This window comes from Danio rerio, chromosome 8 (assembly GCF_052040795.2).
Source record: "Danio rerio strain M-AB ecotype USA chromosome 8, GRCz13ab, whole genome shotgun sequence".
Lineage (NCBI taxonomy): Eukaryota > Metazoa > Chordata > Actinopteri > Cypriniformes > Danionidae > Danio > Danio rerio.
Genome location: NC_141028.1, coordinates 37,610,762 through 37,629,606, shown reverse-complemented (window position 1 = coordinate 37,629,606; position 18,845 = coordinate 37,610,762). Strand labels below are relative to the sequence as shown.

The 18,845-nt window shown below is 39.3% G+C and overlaps 3 protein-coding genes across 4 annotated transcripts in view; 1 reads left to right on the top strand and 2 right to left on the bottom strand.

Moving 5' to 3' along the window:
- LOC147842743 (uncharacterized) overlaps positions 1–18,845 on the top strand; it is a 227,523-nt gene that overhangs the window by 142,246 nt on the left and 66,432 nt on the right. The gene's annotated exons all lie outside the window — the stretch shown is intronic.
- Positions 2,974–5,129, bottom strand: LOC147842746 (E3 ubiquitin-protein ligase RBBP6-like). 2 transcript variants are annotated; one of them, XM_087265017.1, is made up of 7 exons: positions 4,796–5,129; positions 4,506–4,602; positions 4,327–4,402; positions 4,092–4,180; positions 3,955–4,015; positions 3,713–3,852; positions 2,974–3,617 (listed from the first exon to the last, which is right to left on the bottom strand). In XM_087265017.1, exons 1-7 carry the CDS (start codon positions 4,953–4,955, stop codon positions 3,443–3,445), a joined length of 798 nt encoding a protein of 265 aa, XP_087121143.1. In that variant the 5' UTR covers positions 4,956–5,129; the 3' UTR covers positions 2,974–3,442. The 2 variants fall into 2 exon arrangements, with proteins under 2 accessions (XP_087121143.1, XP_087121144.1); XM_087265018.1 differs by lacking the exon at positions 3,955–4,015.
- Positions 12,470–15,610, bottom strand: LOC147842745 (E3 ubiquitin-protein ligase RBBP6-like). Its single transcript, XM_087265070.1, has 3 exons — positions 15,277–15,610; positions 14,987–15,083; positions 12,470–12,671 (listed from the first exon to the last, which is right to left on the bottom strand). The coding sequence occupies exons 1-3, from the start codon at positions 15,434–15,436 to the stop codon at positions 12,497–12,499; spliced, it is 432 nt and encodes a 143-aa protein (XP_087121196.1). The 5' UTR covers positions 15,437–15,610; the 3' UTR covers positions 12,470–12,496.

Below are 18,845 nucleotides of genomic sequence, written 5' to 3'. Positions count from 1 at the left end.
CAAAAATACTATGAATCTGGTCCAAAGGGCACTAAATTGTTAGCAAGAAGGATGCAAAAACAACAAATTGAGAGATCAATATACAAAATAAGGGATTTGAATTCTAAAAATACACTACACAAACAACATGAAATACAAAAGACTTTTAAAAACTATTACGAGCTCTTGTATACTCAGCCACATTTAAAGAACGCCCAACAAATAGAACAATTTCTCGATTCTATCAACCTACCAGTTGTAACAGAAGAACAAAATAAAATATTAACTGCTGAAATAACTGAAACTGAATTAGTCAACGCTATTTCTAATCTTAAATCAAATAAGTCACCTGGCCCCGACGGGTTTTCATCAGAATGGTATAAAACTTTTCGATCAAACTTAACTCCAAGCCTACTCCAAGCGTGCAATATCACTATAAAAGAGGGTAAGATGCCCCCATCATGGAATGAAGCAGTAATCTCTGTTTTACCAAAGGAGGGGAAAGATAAATTAGAATGCGGTTCATATAGGCCAATCTCGATCTTAAATGTTGATTATAAATTATACACAGGCATTCTCGCCAAAAGACTGGAAAAGATTCTTCCGCAGCTAATACATAAAGATCAGACAGGTTTTATCTCGCAAAGACAAACTTATGATAATATTAGAAGATCCTTACATATACTAAATCATATATATCAGAACAAAATGGAGGCTCTTTTAATCAGTCTTGACGCGGAGAAGGCTTTTGACTCTGTAAATTGGTCTTTTTTATATAAAGCTCTTGAAAGATTTGGCATACATGAAAACTTTATAAAAGGCATTCGTACAATTTACAATAAACCAGTAGCCCGGATAAAAATAAATGGATACCTCACAGACACCATAACATTACAACGGGGGACAAGACAAGGATGCCCAATCTCACCATTGTTATTTGCTCTATATATAGAACCTTTGGCACAATGGATAAGACAAACTAAAAATATTAAAGGTATAAACATAAATGGAGATATTCACAAGCTGGCATTGTATGCAGATGATATTTTGATTTATTTAAGCACACCCACAACCTCACTTCCTGAACTAATGACTTTACTGGAGAAATTTGGTTCCTATGCAGGTTATAAATTAAATATACAAAAAACACAGACCCTATCTTTTAAATATACACCCCCAGTAACTATAAAAGACAAATTGAATATGAAATGGGATCAGAAATCACTAAAATACTTAGGAATTCATTTAACAAAAGAGATTTCAACATTGGCAAAAGTAAATTATGATCCTCTACTAATAAATATTAAAAATGATATACACAGATGGAATGCCGTTTCTTTCTTGAGCTTTAGCCAGAGAATTGACGCAATAAGAGTGAATGTCCTTCCTGGATACCTCTATTTATTCCAAGCTCTCCCAACAGAAATACCCCAAACACATTGGTCAGAATTGAACAAGACCATTTCTAGATTCATTTGGCAGGGGAAAAAACCAAGGATTAAATTAAAAACAGTAGAACTTCCAAAGGAACAAGGAGGAATGGCTTTACCCTACTTTAAGGATTACTTTTATGCAGCCCAGACTAAATATCTGGTTAACCTATGTAACCCAACATATCAAGCAAAATGGAAAGACATTGAAATTACACTAATGAATGATCCTCCATTACAAGCGATATTGGCACATAAAAACCTGGGGGGATACATCGAAAAAACGCAAAATTTATGGATTAAAGCCCAATTAAAAATTTGGAACATTATAAAAGAAGAATACAAACTGAATGATAAACTACAAATAATTCAATGGTGTGCTTATGACACTGAATTCAAACCAAATCAAATGGACTATAGATTTAAATCCTGGATTTCTAAAGGAATATTAACATTCTACTCACTCACAGAGAAAGGCCTTTTGAAAGATTTTGAAAGTCTGAAGAAAGAATATAACCTGGATAAATCTGATTTTTATAGATACCTTCAATTACGTAACCACTTTGAAAATAATATTAAAATTAAAACAGATCTGGATGACTCAATACTGAAAATTTTTATAGATGCCTACAAAGGCAGTGGGAGTAAAGGTATAATTTCAAAACTTTATAAAGGATTTAGATCGATTAAACCCCATTCAACAGAATATGTTAAAGAAAAATGGGAAAAGGAAAGTAATGCCATTATTACGGTGGAAGAATGGTTAGACATATGTAGATTTACATCAAAATGTACTAATTCACATATGTGGAGAGAATTTGGATGGAAATGTCTAATGAGATTTTTCATCACGCCAAAACAAAGAGCATACACCACAGGAAAGAACACTAAGTGCTGGAGACTATGCGGGTCTCAGGAACCTAATCACTGGCACATTTTTTGGGAATGTCCAGTAATAAAACAATTTTGGGTAGAAGTACATGGAGTAATAGAAAACATACTTAATATTACACTACCCTTTCAATTTATAGTTATTTATTTTGGAAGCTCTGATATCCAAATATGTAAATCTGATAAATACTTACTTGATATTTTAATACTCGCAGCCAAAAAAGCAATTACAAGACACTGGTTACTTCCTGAATCCCCAACAACCCAAGAATGGCTAGAGATAGTATATAATATCTATGTGATGGAAAAAATTACATTCTCCCTTCGACTCCAAATTAATACATTTAGAAACATCTGGTCCAAGTGGACTGATTACGTTAGATTGCTCCATCCAATCTTCATAGAAATATAAAACTATTACTATCTAATTCCCATCCACATAACAAACATTTTTTCAATTTACGACCCATTGCACTCCCCCTCTTAATCATCTTTTTAAATTAGTAATTCACAGTTGATAATAACCTAAAGTTGAATGAATAAATAAAGATTTGACCCTCTCTGACCTATGGAAATTTAGTATTGATATTATTTATGTTACCATTTTACTGTTATTTTCATATATTGTATTTGATGAAACCTTTATTTATTTTTATATATTTTTTATTTTTTTGTGTTCTGTTACTTTAGAGTTTGTGAAAAAGAAAAATGTTAAGCAGTGGGAAATGTTTTCTCTTAAGTGGTATCATTGTACTGTGTTTATTGCTACTACAAATAAAAAGTTATAAAAAAGAAAAAAAAAGAAAAACACGACTGAGCACTAATAGTGTACTCAACACTTTACACTGACATTTGAAGGATCACCTGACATTAAAGACTGAAGTAAGAACGCTGAAAAAAACCCATCAGATTTTAGCCCAGAAGAGTTTCTCTTTTCCTAAATTAAAGCAAAACTTCATAATATTGTGTTTATGAATTCATTCGTGTGTGTGTGTGTGTGTGTGTGTGTGTGTGTGTTGCACTGCTGGAGTGAAGGTTAACCAGTCCACACAGTTCATGCGGCTATAATCTTTATTATCTTTTATTAATAAACTATGTACAATATTTACACGTCGGCTCCAGGTCTCTTGGATGAAGGTCTCTCAGCGACGTGGTCTCTTCTGGTCGCCGCGCGTCTCTGGTGAAGATGGGGAGCGGGACCGTTTCCCTCCGGCGTCCCGGACTGAAGATGCCGCACCTGCTGAGGACGAGGAGGGCAAAGGCTCGGTCTGGCAGGAGAAGGACGGCCTCTTTCTCTTCTCAGCAGCATAGGCCTCACTGAACAGATCGAGCGCAAACACACACAAGCAGACATCATGTGAGATTTGGACAAACACTAGAACATGCGGCTATGCCAAGTACAGTTTACTCACGCGTCTATGATGGGAATGACGTATCTGCCGCTGCCGTCTATCATGACTCCCTTTCGGTCTGGGTCATCCACCTCCAACAGGAAGCTGCGGGGAATCCCTGTGCTCTTCCGGATGCGCTTGTGCGGCGCGGAGCGGCTGCCCTGTGAATTGAGGAGTGACAGTCAAACTCTGAGCAAACAATCTGACTGATGAGGACAAGAGCTCAAGTTCACAGCAACCGTGAGCTTGGAAAACCCAGTTACCACATTAGTGGGGCAGTGCCAAATGTGGTGTCCCGGGATCCCAAGCAGCCTCATGGCCTCACTAGTGAACATCAGAACCATGAGAATCAGCTCAGACATCTCTCACAAAGCAAACCTGTCAGTGTCTGAACGCTCACCTGCTGGAGTAGTAGCACAGGCTGGACTGGTACATCACCGCTTTCAGCTTGTCCTCCTCTGACGCCTTTGCCTCAGCCAGATTCTCAGTCTGTTTCACAGGCATTTGCACATTTGAATCTTTTTCACCCTCAACCTTTCAAACAATCTCAAATCTCCCTAAGAAGCTGAGTGCGTGTGCGTATATTGTGTGCTTTACATTGCGTTTTGCTATTGTGCTATTCATTTGTTCAATACCTTCAACAACTGCTCCAGTGAGAGGAGTGAAGGATCAGCTCTAGGTGAAGGTTCACGCCAGCGTCCAGCTTGATGTCTGCAAAACAAAGGAGCTTGTGTGACTAAAACACCAGGGACAGACCAGGAGTCTTCATATAACATCTAACAGAGGACGCGTGTGCTCATTTCACAGCACTTACCCAACAAATCTTCTGTTTGAGGACTTCAGTCCCGCTGCAGGGATCCGTCTGATGATGACCGACGTGTTTTTAGGGATGAGAGCATCATCTGTGTATTCTGACAGCAAAATAAAATCAGAATCAGCACATAATTATGGAGCACGGTATACTTTGAGAGCCATTAGCCTTTTAAAACAGTCAAAACATCCCTACATGTCAGCATCAGCACCACCTTACAGCTTCCAGAAGTGTCTGATGTAACGCATCTAATGTTAGCGTAGAACAGTTGAAGTGTCTTTTCCTCAACTCACCTTCATCAGTCTGGGCGTTGCTGATCTTCAGCTGGCAGAACTTCAGCCTCTTGCTCCTCATGATCTGCCGCTTCAGCTCCCCCGCGCTGATGTTGAGGCCTTCAAACTGGAGCGAGTCGTAGGTGAGTCGACTCTGGAACCTGTAGTGAACACAAGACATACTGAACACAAACACAAAGCACAGCGTAATAAAAAGGGTCAAACCTGAGTGATGGGAACAGCAGGCGATCAATCGACGTATCCAACGATCAATAATATCGATAATCTGGAAAAATTGTCACGGAGGACGCAGAGATCAGATGCCAATCGACACAGCGAGATTCAAACAACACCCACAGGACGGTTGTCATGGATGCTGATGATGAACACGTGACGCATGCGCTGTACAACTTCCGGCAATATTATCATTATTAATATTAATTTTATTGATAGTAGTAGTAAAATCATTGCGATAAGTATAATAAAATAAACAGCAGAACAGTTGGCCATCTCTGAATAATACACAGCGACGTTTCCCTGCACGAACGATTCAGGCCTTCGCCAAGAAGACTCGGGTGAGTCGATGATTCAGGGATTGATTCATCTGTCCGTTCATCCTATTGGCTTCTTTGGCTGAATGAATCGTTCAATGCTTTACTCAAATAAAGCGGCCTCTTGCTGCCACCTATTGGGGGTTTGCTTTTTTGTTTTCAAAAGTACTTTGACACTTTTTTAAAGGCACCTTTAAGTTCATTTTTGCACAAAAGCTCGTCTCTGTGCGTTCCAAATGGTTTGAAATTTCCTTAGCACATGGTTTTCTTGATGCGTTTGAAATTTTCAATGTAAATCCACTCGTACTTGCATTTGATCTTTATTATGCCTTAAAATCAAAACTATACTAAAGGTGTCTTATCCAAATGCAGATTTTCATTCAAAACGTTATGACAGAACCATATTACTTTACAGTGGCCCATGGATATATATATATATATATATATATATATATATATATATATATATATATATATATATATATATATATATATATATATGTGTGTGTGTGTGTGTGTGTGTGTTGCTTGTTTCTTATTTACCCATGCAGTGACTTTTAGGCATAAATACTATGTAGGCTTGCTAAAGGGTTGCATGAGAAATGTCATCATCGTGAGAGCTTGACTTTTTTTTGTCGCTGCCTTTAGTTGTGGTGAAATGAGATGCATCATGTCGTTTATCTGTTTGTGCAGTCTGTACCTTCATTTCTGAATCGTGTGGCATCGTACTTGAAGCCAAGTCATTTAGCCCAAGGCATAGTTGTCTTAGAATGAGTAGTTTGCTGATCAAATTCCACATTTTGATGAGGCAAAACACATCTTGGATGTTTTAATTACTATTTTAGGTGAAAAACAAAACAATGAGATTTGTGTAAAATCTAAAGTTAACCAAGTCCAGCCCGCCATCTTGTCCTGCCTCTCAGTTCTCTTAAGCCTTGGGCCGGCTCTGTGAAGTGGCCTCTTTTGGGCTCATCATTGAAGACCGGACGAGCTGCAACATTTCGTTCTGCCAGGTTCTGGGAGTAGATGAGCATGTCATCGCTCTAGACTATGGTCAACTTGTGAAGTTACTCATACACCTCCGCTCATGGCATATTACCATTAAAATGAAACTTTTCCAGCAGAATATGACGCTCTAAAAAAAAAAACTCCATCGGCACTGGTAACTATGAAAAACACGACTGAGCACTAATGGTACACTCAACAATTTACACTGACATTTGAAGGATCACCTGACATTATTCAATTCAATTCAATTCAGCTTTATTTGTATAGCGCTTTTACAATGTAGATTGTGTCAAAGCAGCTTCACATAAATGGTCATAGTAACTGGAACAGTGTGGTTCAGTAACTGGAACAGTGTAGTTCAGTTTTTAGTGTTTAAGTTCAGTTCAGTTTAGCTCAGTTCAGTGTGATTTAATCATTACTGAGAGTTCAAACACTGAAGAGCCAATTCATCGATGCGTAGCTCTACCAATCCTGAATCATGCGAGGCAGTGGCCACAGCGGAGAGGGAAAAAAAACTTCACCTGATGGGAGTGAAGAAAAAAAACCTTGAGAGAACCAGACTCAGTTGGTCACGACCATTTTAATTTCTCCGCTGGCCAAAAGTCTAGTGCAGAACTTCATTCGTCGTGGTTTAGGCTGGAAGATGGCCTCAGCGAAGACTCGTCTGTCCCTGGAGCGTCGCTGGAATCAGACTCATGTTCTCCACTCCCCACGACCATCAGCGCAGCAGCAGCTCAGGATATGGCCTGGTCCCGGATATGGAATCCTTGGGATCATCACGTCGCTGGTCTTGGATCCAATCAGTGACTCCGCATAATCTGAGGACCTCGGGATGAGTATCCCCAGGTGAAAATAGAGAATAAAGAAAATAATTAGCGTAGCTGCTGTTCATAGTGTGTATAAGCAAGATGTAGAAGCCAGTGTGGAACCCGCTAGGTGATGCATTGAGTGTATGCTTTACTAAACAGATAGGTCTTTAATCTAGTTTTGAACTGGGAGAGTGTGTCTGAGCCTCGGACGTTATCAGGAAGGCTATTCCAGAGTGTAGGAGCCATGAAAGAGAAGGCTCGACCTCCTTTACTTGATTTTGCTATTCTAGGTACTACCAGAAGCCCTGAATTTTGAGATCTTAAAGAGCGAGTTGGTTTGTAGCGAGACAGAAGGTTGGTTAGATAAACAGGAGCTAGATTATTTAGAGCTTTATAGGTGAGAAGTAATATTTTAAATTCAATACGAAACTTAACAGGCAGCCAGTGTAAGGAGGATAAAATTGGGGTTATATGATCATATTTTCTAGACCTGGTCAGAACTCTGGCTGCTGCATTTTGTACTAATTGAAGTTTGTTAATAGAGGATGCTGGGCAGCCAGCAAATAGAGCATTACAGTAATCCAGTCTCGAAGTCATAAAAGCATGGACTAGCTTTTCTGCATCTGAGATGGATAGCATATTTCGTAATTTAGCGATATTTCTCAGATGAAAGAAGGCAGTTTTAGTGACATGGGATATATGGTTTTTAAAAGTTAGATTGCTGTCAAATATGACACCCAAATCTTTTATAGTAGAGCTAAAGCTAACTTTGTATCCTTCTAATTGTAAATTGAGTTGCGAGATCTGCTGTGTGCAAGATTTAGGCCCAATAAGTAACAATTCTGTTTTGTCGGAGTTTAAGAGAAGAAAATTGTTGGTCATCCAGTCTTTGATGTCTTTGATACACTCAGTTAGTTTAGAAAGTTCAGACGTCTCGTCAGGTTTAGTTGAAATATATAATTGAGTATCATCTGCATAGCAGTGAAAGCTGATCCCATGTCTTCTAATAATGTCTCCCAGAGGTAGCATATAAATTGTAAACAGTAAAGGGCCTAAAACTGATCCTTGAGGCACCCCATACTTTACTGGGCAGATTTGTGAAGGCTGTCCATTAAGATTCACAAACTGGTAGCGGTCAGTTAAGTATGACTTAAACCATTGTATAGCCTGTCCCTGGACACCTGTAGACTTTAAGCGATTTATGAGGATATTGTGGTCTATGGTATCAAATGCCGCACTAAGATCGAGTAAAACTAATAGCGAGACGCACCCTCGGTCAGCAGCTAAGAGTAAATCGTTGGTTATTTTCACTAAGGCGGTTTCTGTACTGTGGTGAGCCCTGAAACCTGACTGAAACACTTCAAAAATATTGTTCGTCTGCAGAAAAGAGCATAATTGAGTGGAAACAACTTTTTCTAGTATTTTAGACATAAATGGAAGATTTGAAATAGGCCTATAGTTAGCTAAGTTGTTGGTGTCTAGTTGCGGTTTCTTAATAATAGGCTTAATAACAGCTAGCTTGTAAGAGTTTGGAACATGGCCTATAGATAAAGAAGAGTTGATAATGTTAAGAAGAGGTTCTCCTATAGCAGGTAGCAGCTCTTTCAGTAATTTTGTTGGAATTGAGTCCAGCATACACGTAGCTGGTTTAGAGCTATTTATAATTTTTACTAACTCTTCATGTTCTATGATTTTGAAGCAGTGTAGGTTATTATTATGATTTAATGAAATATTTACAGGATTTGGAGTATAAGCCGGTGCAGAAAGTTTGGCATCTCCTATTTTTTGTCTAAAGCCTTCTATTTTATTACTGAAAAAATTCATGAAGTCATCACTACTAATTTACGGTGGAGTAGTTTGTTCCAAGGATGACCGATTATTAGCTAATTTAGAGATGGTGTTAAATAAAAATCTAGGATTGTTATGATTATTTTCTATCAGTTTGCGCAGGTGTTCGGTCCTGCCAGATTTTAGAGCCCTCCTATAGCTGGACATACTGTCTTTGTACGCAATTCTAAAGACCTCTAAATTAGTTTTTTTCCATTTACGTTCCAGGGCGCGGGTTGCTGTTTTGAGCGCACGAGTATGACTATTATACCATGGTATAGTTTTAATCTCTCTAGCCTTTTTTAATTTGATGGGTGCCACAGTATTTAGTGTGCTAGTAAAGATGGCATCCATACTGCTGGTTACTACATCAAGATCATTTGAGTTTGCGGGTGCATTACGAAATAGAGAAAGATCAGGTAAGTTATTGATAAATTCATCTTTAGTTGACGGAACAATAGTTCTACCAGGGCGGAGTATTGGAGCGGGTTTGCTGATTTCAGGTAAACACAGCTTATATAGTAAGAGGTAGTGATCTGTAATATTATCACTTTGTGGTATAATGTCTACGTCAATAACCTCGATTCCATAAGACAGAATTAGATCTAATGTATGCTTTAAGCGATGGGTTGGGCCCACAACGTTTTGCTTTATCCCAAGTGAGTGTATTAAATCCATAAACGCGAGTCCTAATGTATCATTAGCGTCATCTATGTGGATGTTAAAGTCACCTACAATTAGCATTTTATCAGTTTTGACTAGTAAGTCAGAAATAAAATCAGAAAATTCTTTTAGAAATTTGACATAGGGTCCTGGGGGTCTATATATAGTGATTAAAGCGAGAGATAACATAGGTTTTTGTATAGTATCTGGAAGCTGAACATTAAGCGATAATACTTCAAAGGAGCTAAACATAAGTCCGTTTCTCTGTTTAATATTAAGGAAATCACTAAAGATTGATGCAACTCCACCACCACGACCAGTTTGACGAGCCTCATGTTTATATAAGAATCCTGGAGGAGTTGCTTCATTTAAGCTAATATAGTCATTTTGTTTCAGCCAGGTTTCAGTGAGACAGAGTGCATTAAGATTGTTTGACTGAAGTAAGAACGCTGGAGGAACATCAAATTTTAACACGGAAGAGTTTTTTTTGTCTCTCTCAAATTAAAGCAATATTTCTTAATCTTGTTTTTTTTTTTTATTTTTTTTTTTTACTGTACAGTTGCCCCAGGTGTTTATCAGGTGTGATGCCTGCTCATCTGACCTTTGACCTCGGCACTCAACTGCTGCCAGTTTTCTTTCAATGCCATGAGATTTCTGAATTCTACATGCAGGAACCGATGCATTCCTTTTTTTTCCTTTTTTTTTTTTAAACAAAACAGATATGGCAGACACGGCCAAACATTGAAACTTTGGATGGCATTGAGGGAAAAAAAAAGCACAATATCATCAAGGGGAATAAAAGGTTTGATCAAAGCGTGCGTTTACACACGTTCATTTAAATATGGACAAAACCAACATTGGGTTATTTTTGTTATTAGATTTAAAATGCACGGACCCTATTTGACCCAGTGTTCATATATACATATGTTTTTATGAATGAATATTTTTGCATATAAAAGATAATAAAAGACTGACTAGACAGATTAGATAGTTTAATAGACAGATTGACACGTGTAGTCATTCGTTCCTGTGTATTTGATGACTAGCTTCCAGCAGTATCTGGCTGCAGACTTGCATGCAATCTGAGACACAAAGCACTCAGCGGAGCTAGTGAGGTCACTGTGAGAGGCGGGGTTAGGGGTGCACACTCACTGACAGCCTAGATTTAGCCTGGTTTTAACCAAGCCGTCTATTAGACTTTTAACCCTTATGTATTGTTCATATTGTTCAAGTGGCTGTTTTTGCCCCCAATGACCTCCATTATAACTAAACTTGTTTTAATTGCAAAGCCATGACACCAGATAGTAACTCATTCTTTATTGTTGGTGGTTTCCCTGTTGGGATGAGATAAAATGAGTCATTTTTACTTTTTATGGTCAGTTGGCACCTTTAAACACCCCAAAAAAAATGCTTGCTGGGATGGTACCAAGAGGCTGTGCTCACTTCTGGACAGAGGGGGTGTAGACTTGCAGCTAGTGCCGATAAGAGGTGCAGACGCTGAGGCTGTTCTGTATGCGAGTGTTGAGGTTTTGAAACATCAGCTGACAACGTGTAGGTAGAGAGTAGCAGGTTCTGGGAGTAGATGAGCTTGTCACCGGTGTAGACTTTGACCGACTTGTGAAGTTACTCACAAGACCTCCGCTTATGGGACATTACCATTCAAATGAACCGTTTCCAGCAGAATATGACGCTTTAAAAAACTCCATCGGCACTGGTAACTATGAAAAACACGACTGAGCACTAATAGTGTACTCAACACTTTACACTGACATTTGAAGGATCACCTGACATTAAAGACTGAAGTAAGAACGCTGAAAAAAACCCATCAGATTTTAGCCCAGAAGAGTTTCTCTTTTCCTAAATTAAAGCAAAACTTCATAATATTGTGTTTATGAATTCATTCGTGTGTGTGTGTGTGTGTGTGTGTGTGTGTGTGTGTGTGTGTGTGTGTGTTGCACTGCTGGAGTGAAGGTTAACCAGTCCACACAGTTCATGCGGCTATAATCTTTATTATCTTTTATTAATAAACTATGTACAATATTTACACGTCGGCTCCAGGTCTCTTGGATGAAGGTCTCTCAGCGACGTGGTCTCTTCTGGTCGCCGCGCGTCTCTGGTGAAGATGGGGAGCGGGACCGTTTCCCTCCGGCGTCCCGGACCGAAGATGCCGCACCTGCTGAGGATGAGGAGGGCAAAGGCTCGGTCTGGCAGGAGAAGGACGGCCTCTTTCTCTTCTCAGCAGCATAGGCCTCACTGAACAGATCGAGCGCAAACACACACAAGCAGACATCATGTGAGATTTGGACAAACACTAGAACATGCGGCTATGCCAAGTACAGTTTACTCACGCGTCTATGATGGGAATGACGTATCTGCCGCTGCCGTCTATCATGACTCCCTTTCGGTCTGGGTCGTCCACCTCCAACAGGAAGCTGCGGGGAATCCCTGTGCTCTTCCGGATGCGCTTGTGCGGCGCGGAGCGGCTGCCCTGTGAATTGAGGAGTGACAGTCAAACTCTGAGCAAACAATCTGACTGATGAGGACAAGAGCTTAAGTTCACAGCAACCGTGAGCTTGGAAAACCCAGTTACCACATTAGTGGGGCAGTGCCTAATGTGGTGTCCCGGGATCCCAAGCAGCCTCATGGCCTCACTAGTGAACATCAGAACCATGAGAATCAGCTCAGACATCTCTCACAAAGCAAACCTGTCAGTGTCTGAACGCTCACCTGCTGGAGTAGTAGCACAGGCTGGACTGGTACATCACCGCTTTCAGCTTGTCCTCCTCTGACGCCTTTGCCTCAGCCAGATTCTCAGTCTGTTTCACAGGCATTTGCACATTTGAATCTTTTTCACCCTCAACCCTTCAAACAATCTCAAATCTCCCTAAGAAGCTGAGTGCGTGTGCGTATATTGTGTGCTTTACATTGCGTTTTGCTATTGTGCTATTCATTTGTTCAATACCTTCAACAACTGCTCCAGTGAGAGGAGTGAAGGTATTAGCTCTAGGTGAAGGTTCACGCCAGCGTCCAGCTTGATGTCTGCAAAACAAAGGAGCTTGTGTGACTAAAACACCAGGGACAGACCAGGGGCCTGTTTCAGTAAGGAGGTTCAAACAACTCAGAGTTTAAACTTGAACTCTGAGTTGATTTACCGAGAGATTAAAAACTCAGAGTTTTCGGTTTCAGAACAGCTGATCTGTGTTGGGTCAATCAACTTCGAGTAGACCAACTCAGAGTTAAGCGCGCACACCGTGACTTTAAAAAGGCATTATCAATGGAGCGCAGACATTACGAGTGACTATGGCAATAGCTGCGTCCCAAATGGCACACTATACACTATGCACTCATGCACTATGTACTTATGCACTTACACACTCAACAGGATAGTATATGTATGTAGTGCTGTCCCAAATGGCACACTAATGTTTTTTTACTAAGCGGAAATTCAAACCGTTTCCCTGATGACGTTTGACTGTTGCCAAATCAGTGAAATAAACGACTGAATTATCAAGTAATACCTGCCGTGAGTATTGCCGCATTTACCATCCGGAGGCGCTATAATCACTCTCGTAGGAGAATTTTGCTTTCACTATCCAAAATAAATAAAGTTATTCAACACGTGCGTCCGATCGCTCCGCCCCTTCCGCTACGTAAGCAAACCTGCGGTCGTTTAGTGCGTGAAGTGTCCATCATTACACACTTCATTTTAGCAGCTGAATGAGTGCATCATCCGGGTAATTAAAGTGCACTTATTATTTTGAGAGTTTTCAATGTGAACACACTACTTACACTATTTATACTACAAAATGGCGTAAAATAGTGCATAAGTATGCGATTTGGGACGCAGCTAATGTCTTATAAAAGAGATCACCATTTCTTTCTCCAGCTGAACTTGATGTTCTCATGCAAAGTTATAGCAAATATGAGTGTATATATTTGAAAAGAAGCAACCATTAGTGAAGAAGAGACAGTTAGCGTGGGAAAACAGCTGCTCAAGTTAATGCCTAATTTAACTTTTTAAGTATTTAAATATTTAAGTATAATAAAATAAGTAATGTAATTTGTGACGTTTATATATTTTTTTCTAAACTTTTTTATACATTTATTAGTTTTAAATGATTTAACAGTGCACTTGTGTGTCTGCCTTTTTTATTGATCAAGTGATAGAGGTTAATATAACATTTAGAAGGTAAGCAGTACTAAAAATAATTTTTAGAAAGAATAATAATCCCATTAATCTAGTTACAGTGCATGTCGAAGGTGAATTTAATTTAATTATTTATTAAAAAAGGATAAGCCATTCTAGTACAGTTCTTCTGTGTGTGACTAAAATGTAGGCTATATCTATGTTTCCATCCAAATATATTACATAAATTTATGTGCAAAACTGGAATATTGCATAAAAGATGCGAATAAAATTCCATCCAACGAGTCAAAGAGAAAAAAATTGTCACTTCCTGATTAAACTGGCACCAAATATCAACAGTAAAAACAAAATTTACTGTGGTAGAAGAAGCTGCGTCAATTAATTCTTTATTTAGCCTAATTAATGTACTTGCGCCTCGATGTCAGAAGAAAATGCTGAAACACAATGAACACGTGGGGGCGTCTGAAGCCATGAGACGCGGAGACTCTTGACATGCACCAGACGTTCAGAGGTAATTAATAATATACACTAATACTGAAACAGTTAAGGCATTTTAGAATGACTAAAACAATATTTAAGACATGTTACAGTGTGCTCAGCCTGCTGGTTTGTCCATTTACACACATTTTCATTATCATATGATCATGATCTTTTTTTTAATGTACATACTGTAATTTGTTCAGTAAAAGTGTTTCCATCGTAGTTTATGCGCACATTTTCTATCGAATAAAAGTTTATCCTACTCAGTTATGCGCATTTTTTATGCATATTTTAAAAATTTATGTGTATCATGACGTTTCTATCAATCGTTTTTATGCACGTATCCAAAATGAGCATTAAAATAGGTGGGTGGAAACGTAAGGCTAAGGCGAGAACTACCGCTTCATCTTTAAAAAAGGGGAGGAGACCGACAGAAACTCTGAGTTTAGAGAATAAAACCTGCTTCTGACCAGGTTAGATTCACAGAGTAAGTTACCACAGTAACTGACTCTGAGTTAAAGTTACCTCTCTTTCAGAAACAGGCTTGACTTACCCTGCTTTCTCGAGTTTAACAAACCTGCCATTTTGAAACGGAAAACCCAGAGTTTCTCTTATTTCAGGGTTAAAATACTCTGAGTTTTCAGTTAACCTCCTTTCTGAAACAGGCCCCAGGAGTCTTCATATAACATCTAACAGAGGACGCGTGTGCTCATTTCACAGCACTTACCCAACAAATCTTCTGTTTGAGGACTTCAGTCCCGCCGCAGGGATCCGTCTGATGATGACCGACGTGTTTTTAGGGATGAGAGCATCATCTGTGTATTCTGACAGCAAAATAAAATCAGAATCAGCACATAATTATGGAGCACGGTATACTTTGAGAGCCATTAGCCTTTTAAAACAGCCAAAACATCCCTACATGTCAGCATCAGCACCACCTTACAGCTTCCAGAAGTGTCTGATGTAACGCATCTAATGTTAGCGTAGAACAGTTGAAGTGTCTTTTCCTCAACTCACCTTCATCAGTCTGGGCGTTGCTGATCTTCAGCTGGCAGAACTTCAGCCTCTTGCTCCTCATGATCTGCCGCTTCAGCTCCCCCGCGCTGATGTTGAGGCCTTCAAACTGGAGCGAGTCGTAGGTGAGTCGACTCTGGAACCTGTAGTGAACACAAGACATACTGAACACAAACACAAAGCACAGCGTAATAAAAAGGGTCAAACCTGAGTGATGGGAACAGCAGGCGATCAATCGACGTATCCAACGATCAATAATATCGATAATCTGGAAAAATTGTCACGGAGGACGCAGAGATCAGATGCCAATCGACACAGCGAGATTCAAACAACACCCACAGGACGGTTGTCATGGATGCTGATGATGAACACGTGACGCATGCGCTGTACAACTTCCGGCAATATTATCATTATTAATATTAATTTTATTGATAGTAGTAGTAAAATCATTGCGATAAGTATAATAAAATAAACAGCAGAACAGTTGGCCATCTCTGAATAATACACAGCGACGTTTCCCTGCACGAACGATTCAGGCCTTCGCCAAGAAGACTCGGGTGAGTCGATGATTCAGGGATTGATTCAACTGTCCGTTCATCCTATTGGCTTCTTTGGCTGAATGAATCGTTCAATGCTTTACTCAAATAAAGCGGCCTCTTGCTGCCACCTATTGGGGGTTTGCTTTTTTGTTTTCAAAAGTACTTTGACACTTTTTTAAAGGCACCTTTAAGTTCATTTTTGCACAAAAGCTCGTCTCTGTGCGTTCCAAATGGTTTGAAATTTCCTTAGCACATGGTTTTCTTGATGCGTTTGAAATTTTCAATGTAAATCCACTCGTACTTGCATTTGATCTTTATTATGCCTTAAAATCAAAACTATACTAAAGGTGTCTTATCCAAATGCAGATTTTCATTCAAAACGTTATGACAGAACCATATTACTTTACAGTGGCACATGGATATATATATATATATGTATGTGTGTGTGTGTGTGTGTGTGTGTGTGTGTGTGTGTGTGTTGCTTGTTTCTTATTTACCCATGCAGTGACTTATAGGCATAAATACTATGTAGGCTTGCTAAAGGGTTGCATGAGAAATGTCATCATCGTGAGAGCTTGACTTTTTTTTTGTCGCTGCCTTTAGTTGTGGTGAAATGAGATGCATCATGTCGTTTATCTGTTTGTGCAGTCTGTACCTTCATTTCTGAATCGTGTGGCATCGTACTTGAAGCCAAGTCATTTAGCCCAAGGCATAGTTGTCTTAGAATGAGTAGTTTGCTGATCAAATTCCACATTTTGATGAGGCAAAACACATCTTGGATGTTTTAATTACTATTTTAGGTGAAAAAAAAAACAATGAGATTTGTGTAAAATCTAAAGTTAACCAAGTCCAGCCCGCCATCTTGTCCTGCCTCTCAGTTCTCTTAAGCCTTGGGCCGGCTCTGTGAAGTGGCCTCTTTTGGGCTCATCATTGAAGACCGGACGAGCTGCAACATTTCATTCTGCCAGGTTCTGGGAGTAGATGAGCATGTCATCGGTCTAGACTATGGTCAACTTGTGAAGTTACTCATACACCTCGGCTCATGGCATATTACCATTAAAATGAAACTTTTCCAGCAGAATATGACGCTCTAAAAAAAAAACTCCATCGGCACTGGTAACTATGAAAAACACGACTGAGCACTAATGGTACACTCAACAATTTACACTGACATTTGAAGGATCACCTGACATTAAAGACTGACGTAAGAACGCTGGAGGAACATCAAATTTTAACACGGAGGAGGCGTGTCAAGATGGCGCTCTGAGCACACGCTTGTTTGAGAGGCTCCCGATCCCAAACTTTATTTTGGAAGTTCTACTGAATTGTGAGAAATTTATTTTGATTGGTTAATGTTTTTTACTACCTAAGGGATCTCAATCACAGTAATGGGTGGTTCTGAAAAGAGAAAAAATTCGAAGAAGTCCGGGAAAACAGTGTCGAGCACAGCTGCTAATTCTAGCTCTCCTAGCAAAACGGCCTGTAACTCGCTTGAATCGCAAGGATGTGATTATGCTTCCGCTGTCGGGGTTTTGAAAAATAACATGCACGACTATGTTGAGCAAAACGATGATTCTGTGCTTATGCTCATGGAGGAAGTAATCCCGCCGCTACCCGACACTCCGTGCAATTCTCCCGTGGTCAAAATAAGGAAAACGTACAAATTCGACGCGACAAGTGTCTCCTCGCAACTCTCTGAATTATTTCAGTTGGTGACAAATAGATCAGACGAATTACAAACGCTGATAGTTGAAAACTCCCGGATAATCAAAGACATGAAAGAAGAGGTCGGCAAGAACACAGAAAAAATCTCTAGTGTGTTGGAAACTATTGATTTCATCTGCAACGAGGTTAAAGATCTGAAACAAAGAGTTGATTTCATTGACTCGCGCACAAAGAAAGAAGAAATTAATTCCACTGAACGAGAACAACGCCTGGCGCATTTAGAAACCTACACTCGTCGATGGAATCTGAGGATCCACGGAATTCCTGAGAAAGATAAAGAAAATGTCCGTCAGGAGATTATTGACGTGTGCCAACAGATTCTTCCTCAGTTTAAGGAGAAATTTCCTGATGTCATTGATGTGGCACACCGTCTTGGCCGTGTTCACCCACACAGCAAGGGCCGTGGTATTCTCTTCCGATTTACATCGCGCTTTTACCGAGATGCAGTTTGGCGTGCTGCAAAGGATGCTGACTTTCTGACAAAAAATCGTTTGAAAATCACGGAGGACTTGTCATCAGCTGATCGAGCAAAAAGATTGAAGCTGTGGCCAATAATTGAAAAAGCTCGAAAAGAGAACAAGCGAGCATTCTTCGTGGGCGGACGCGCTTTTGTGGATGGTACAGAGATTTTTCCTCCTACATAAAAACTAAAGTTTGGACTTGATATGATCCATCTTCATTGCTTTTTGGCGGTGCTATAGTATGGACTGCAGCTCTTATAAAACTTTTTTTTTTCTCTTTTTCTCCACCTCGAAGATACCTGATTTTCTCATACTTCAAAAGTTCAGTTCAAACTAATTATAAAGGGATTGTTGTCCTCATCCCTTCCGATTTAGGGTTTGACCATTTGGTTTTCCATTATAGTGATAGTCTCTCTTTGTAGTAATTCTTAGGTCTTGTTCCTGTTTCCAGTGTTTTGTTCTTATCCTTCTTGTTTCTTTTTATGTCCTTGTCTATTGTCTCTTTAAATTGTAGAGGGCTACGCAACATTCTTAAGCGAAAAACAGTTTTTTTATTTCTTAAACGTTTTAAAACAGATTTTTGCTTTCTTCAAGAATCTCATTCAACCGTACAAGAAGTTAATTTATGGAGATCACAATGGGGGTCAGAAATTTGGGTGTCCCATGGAAATGAACATTCTGCCGGAGTTTGTATTTTAAAAAATAATTTTAGTGGAAACATTTTGGCTAGTGATTGTGATATTAATGGTCATTTCATTTTACTAGCTTTACAATTTGCTAACCTAACATATGTTATTGCCAATATTTATGGTTATAATTCTCCAAAAGATAATACGTTTTTTTTTTT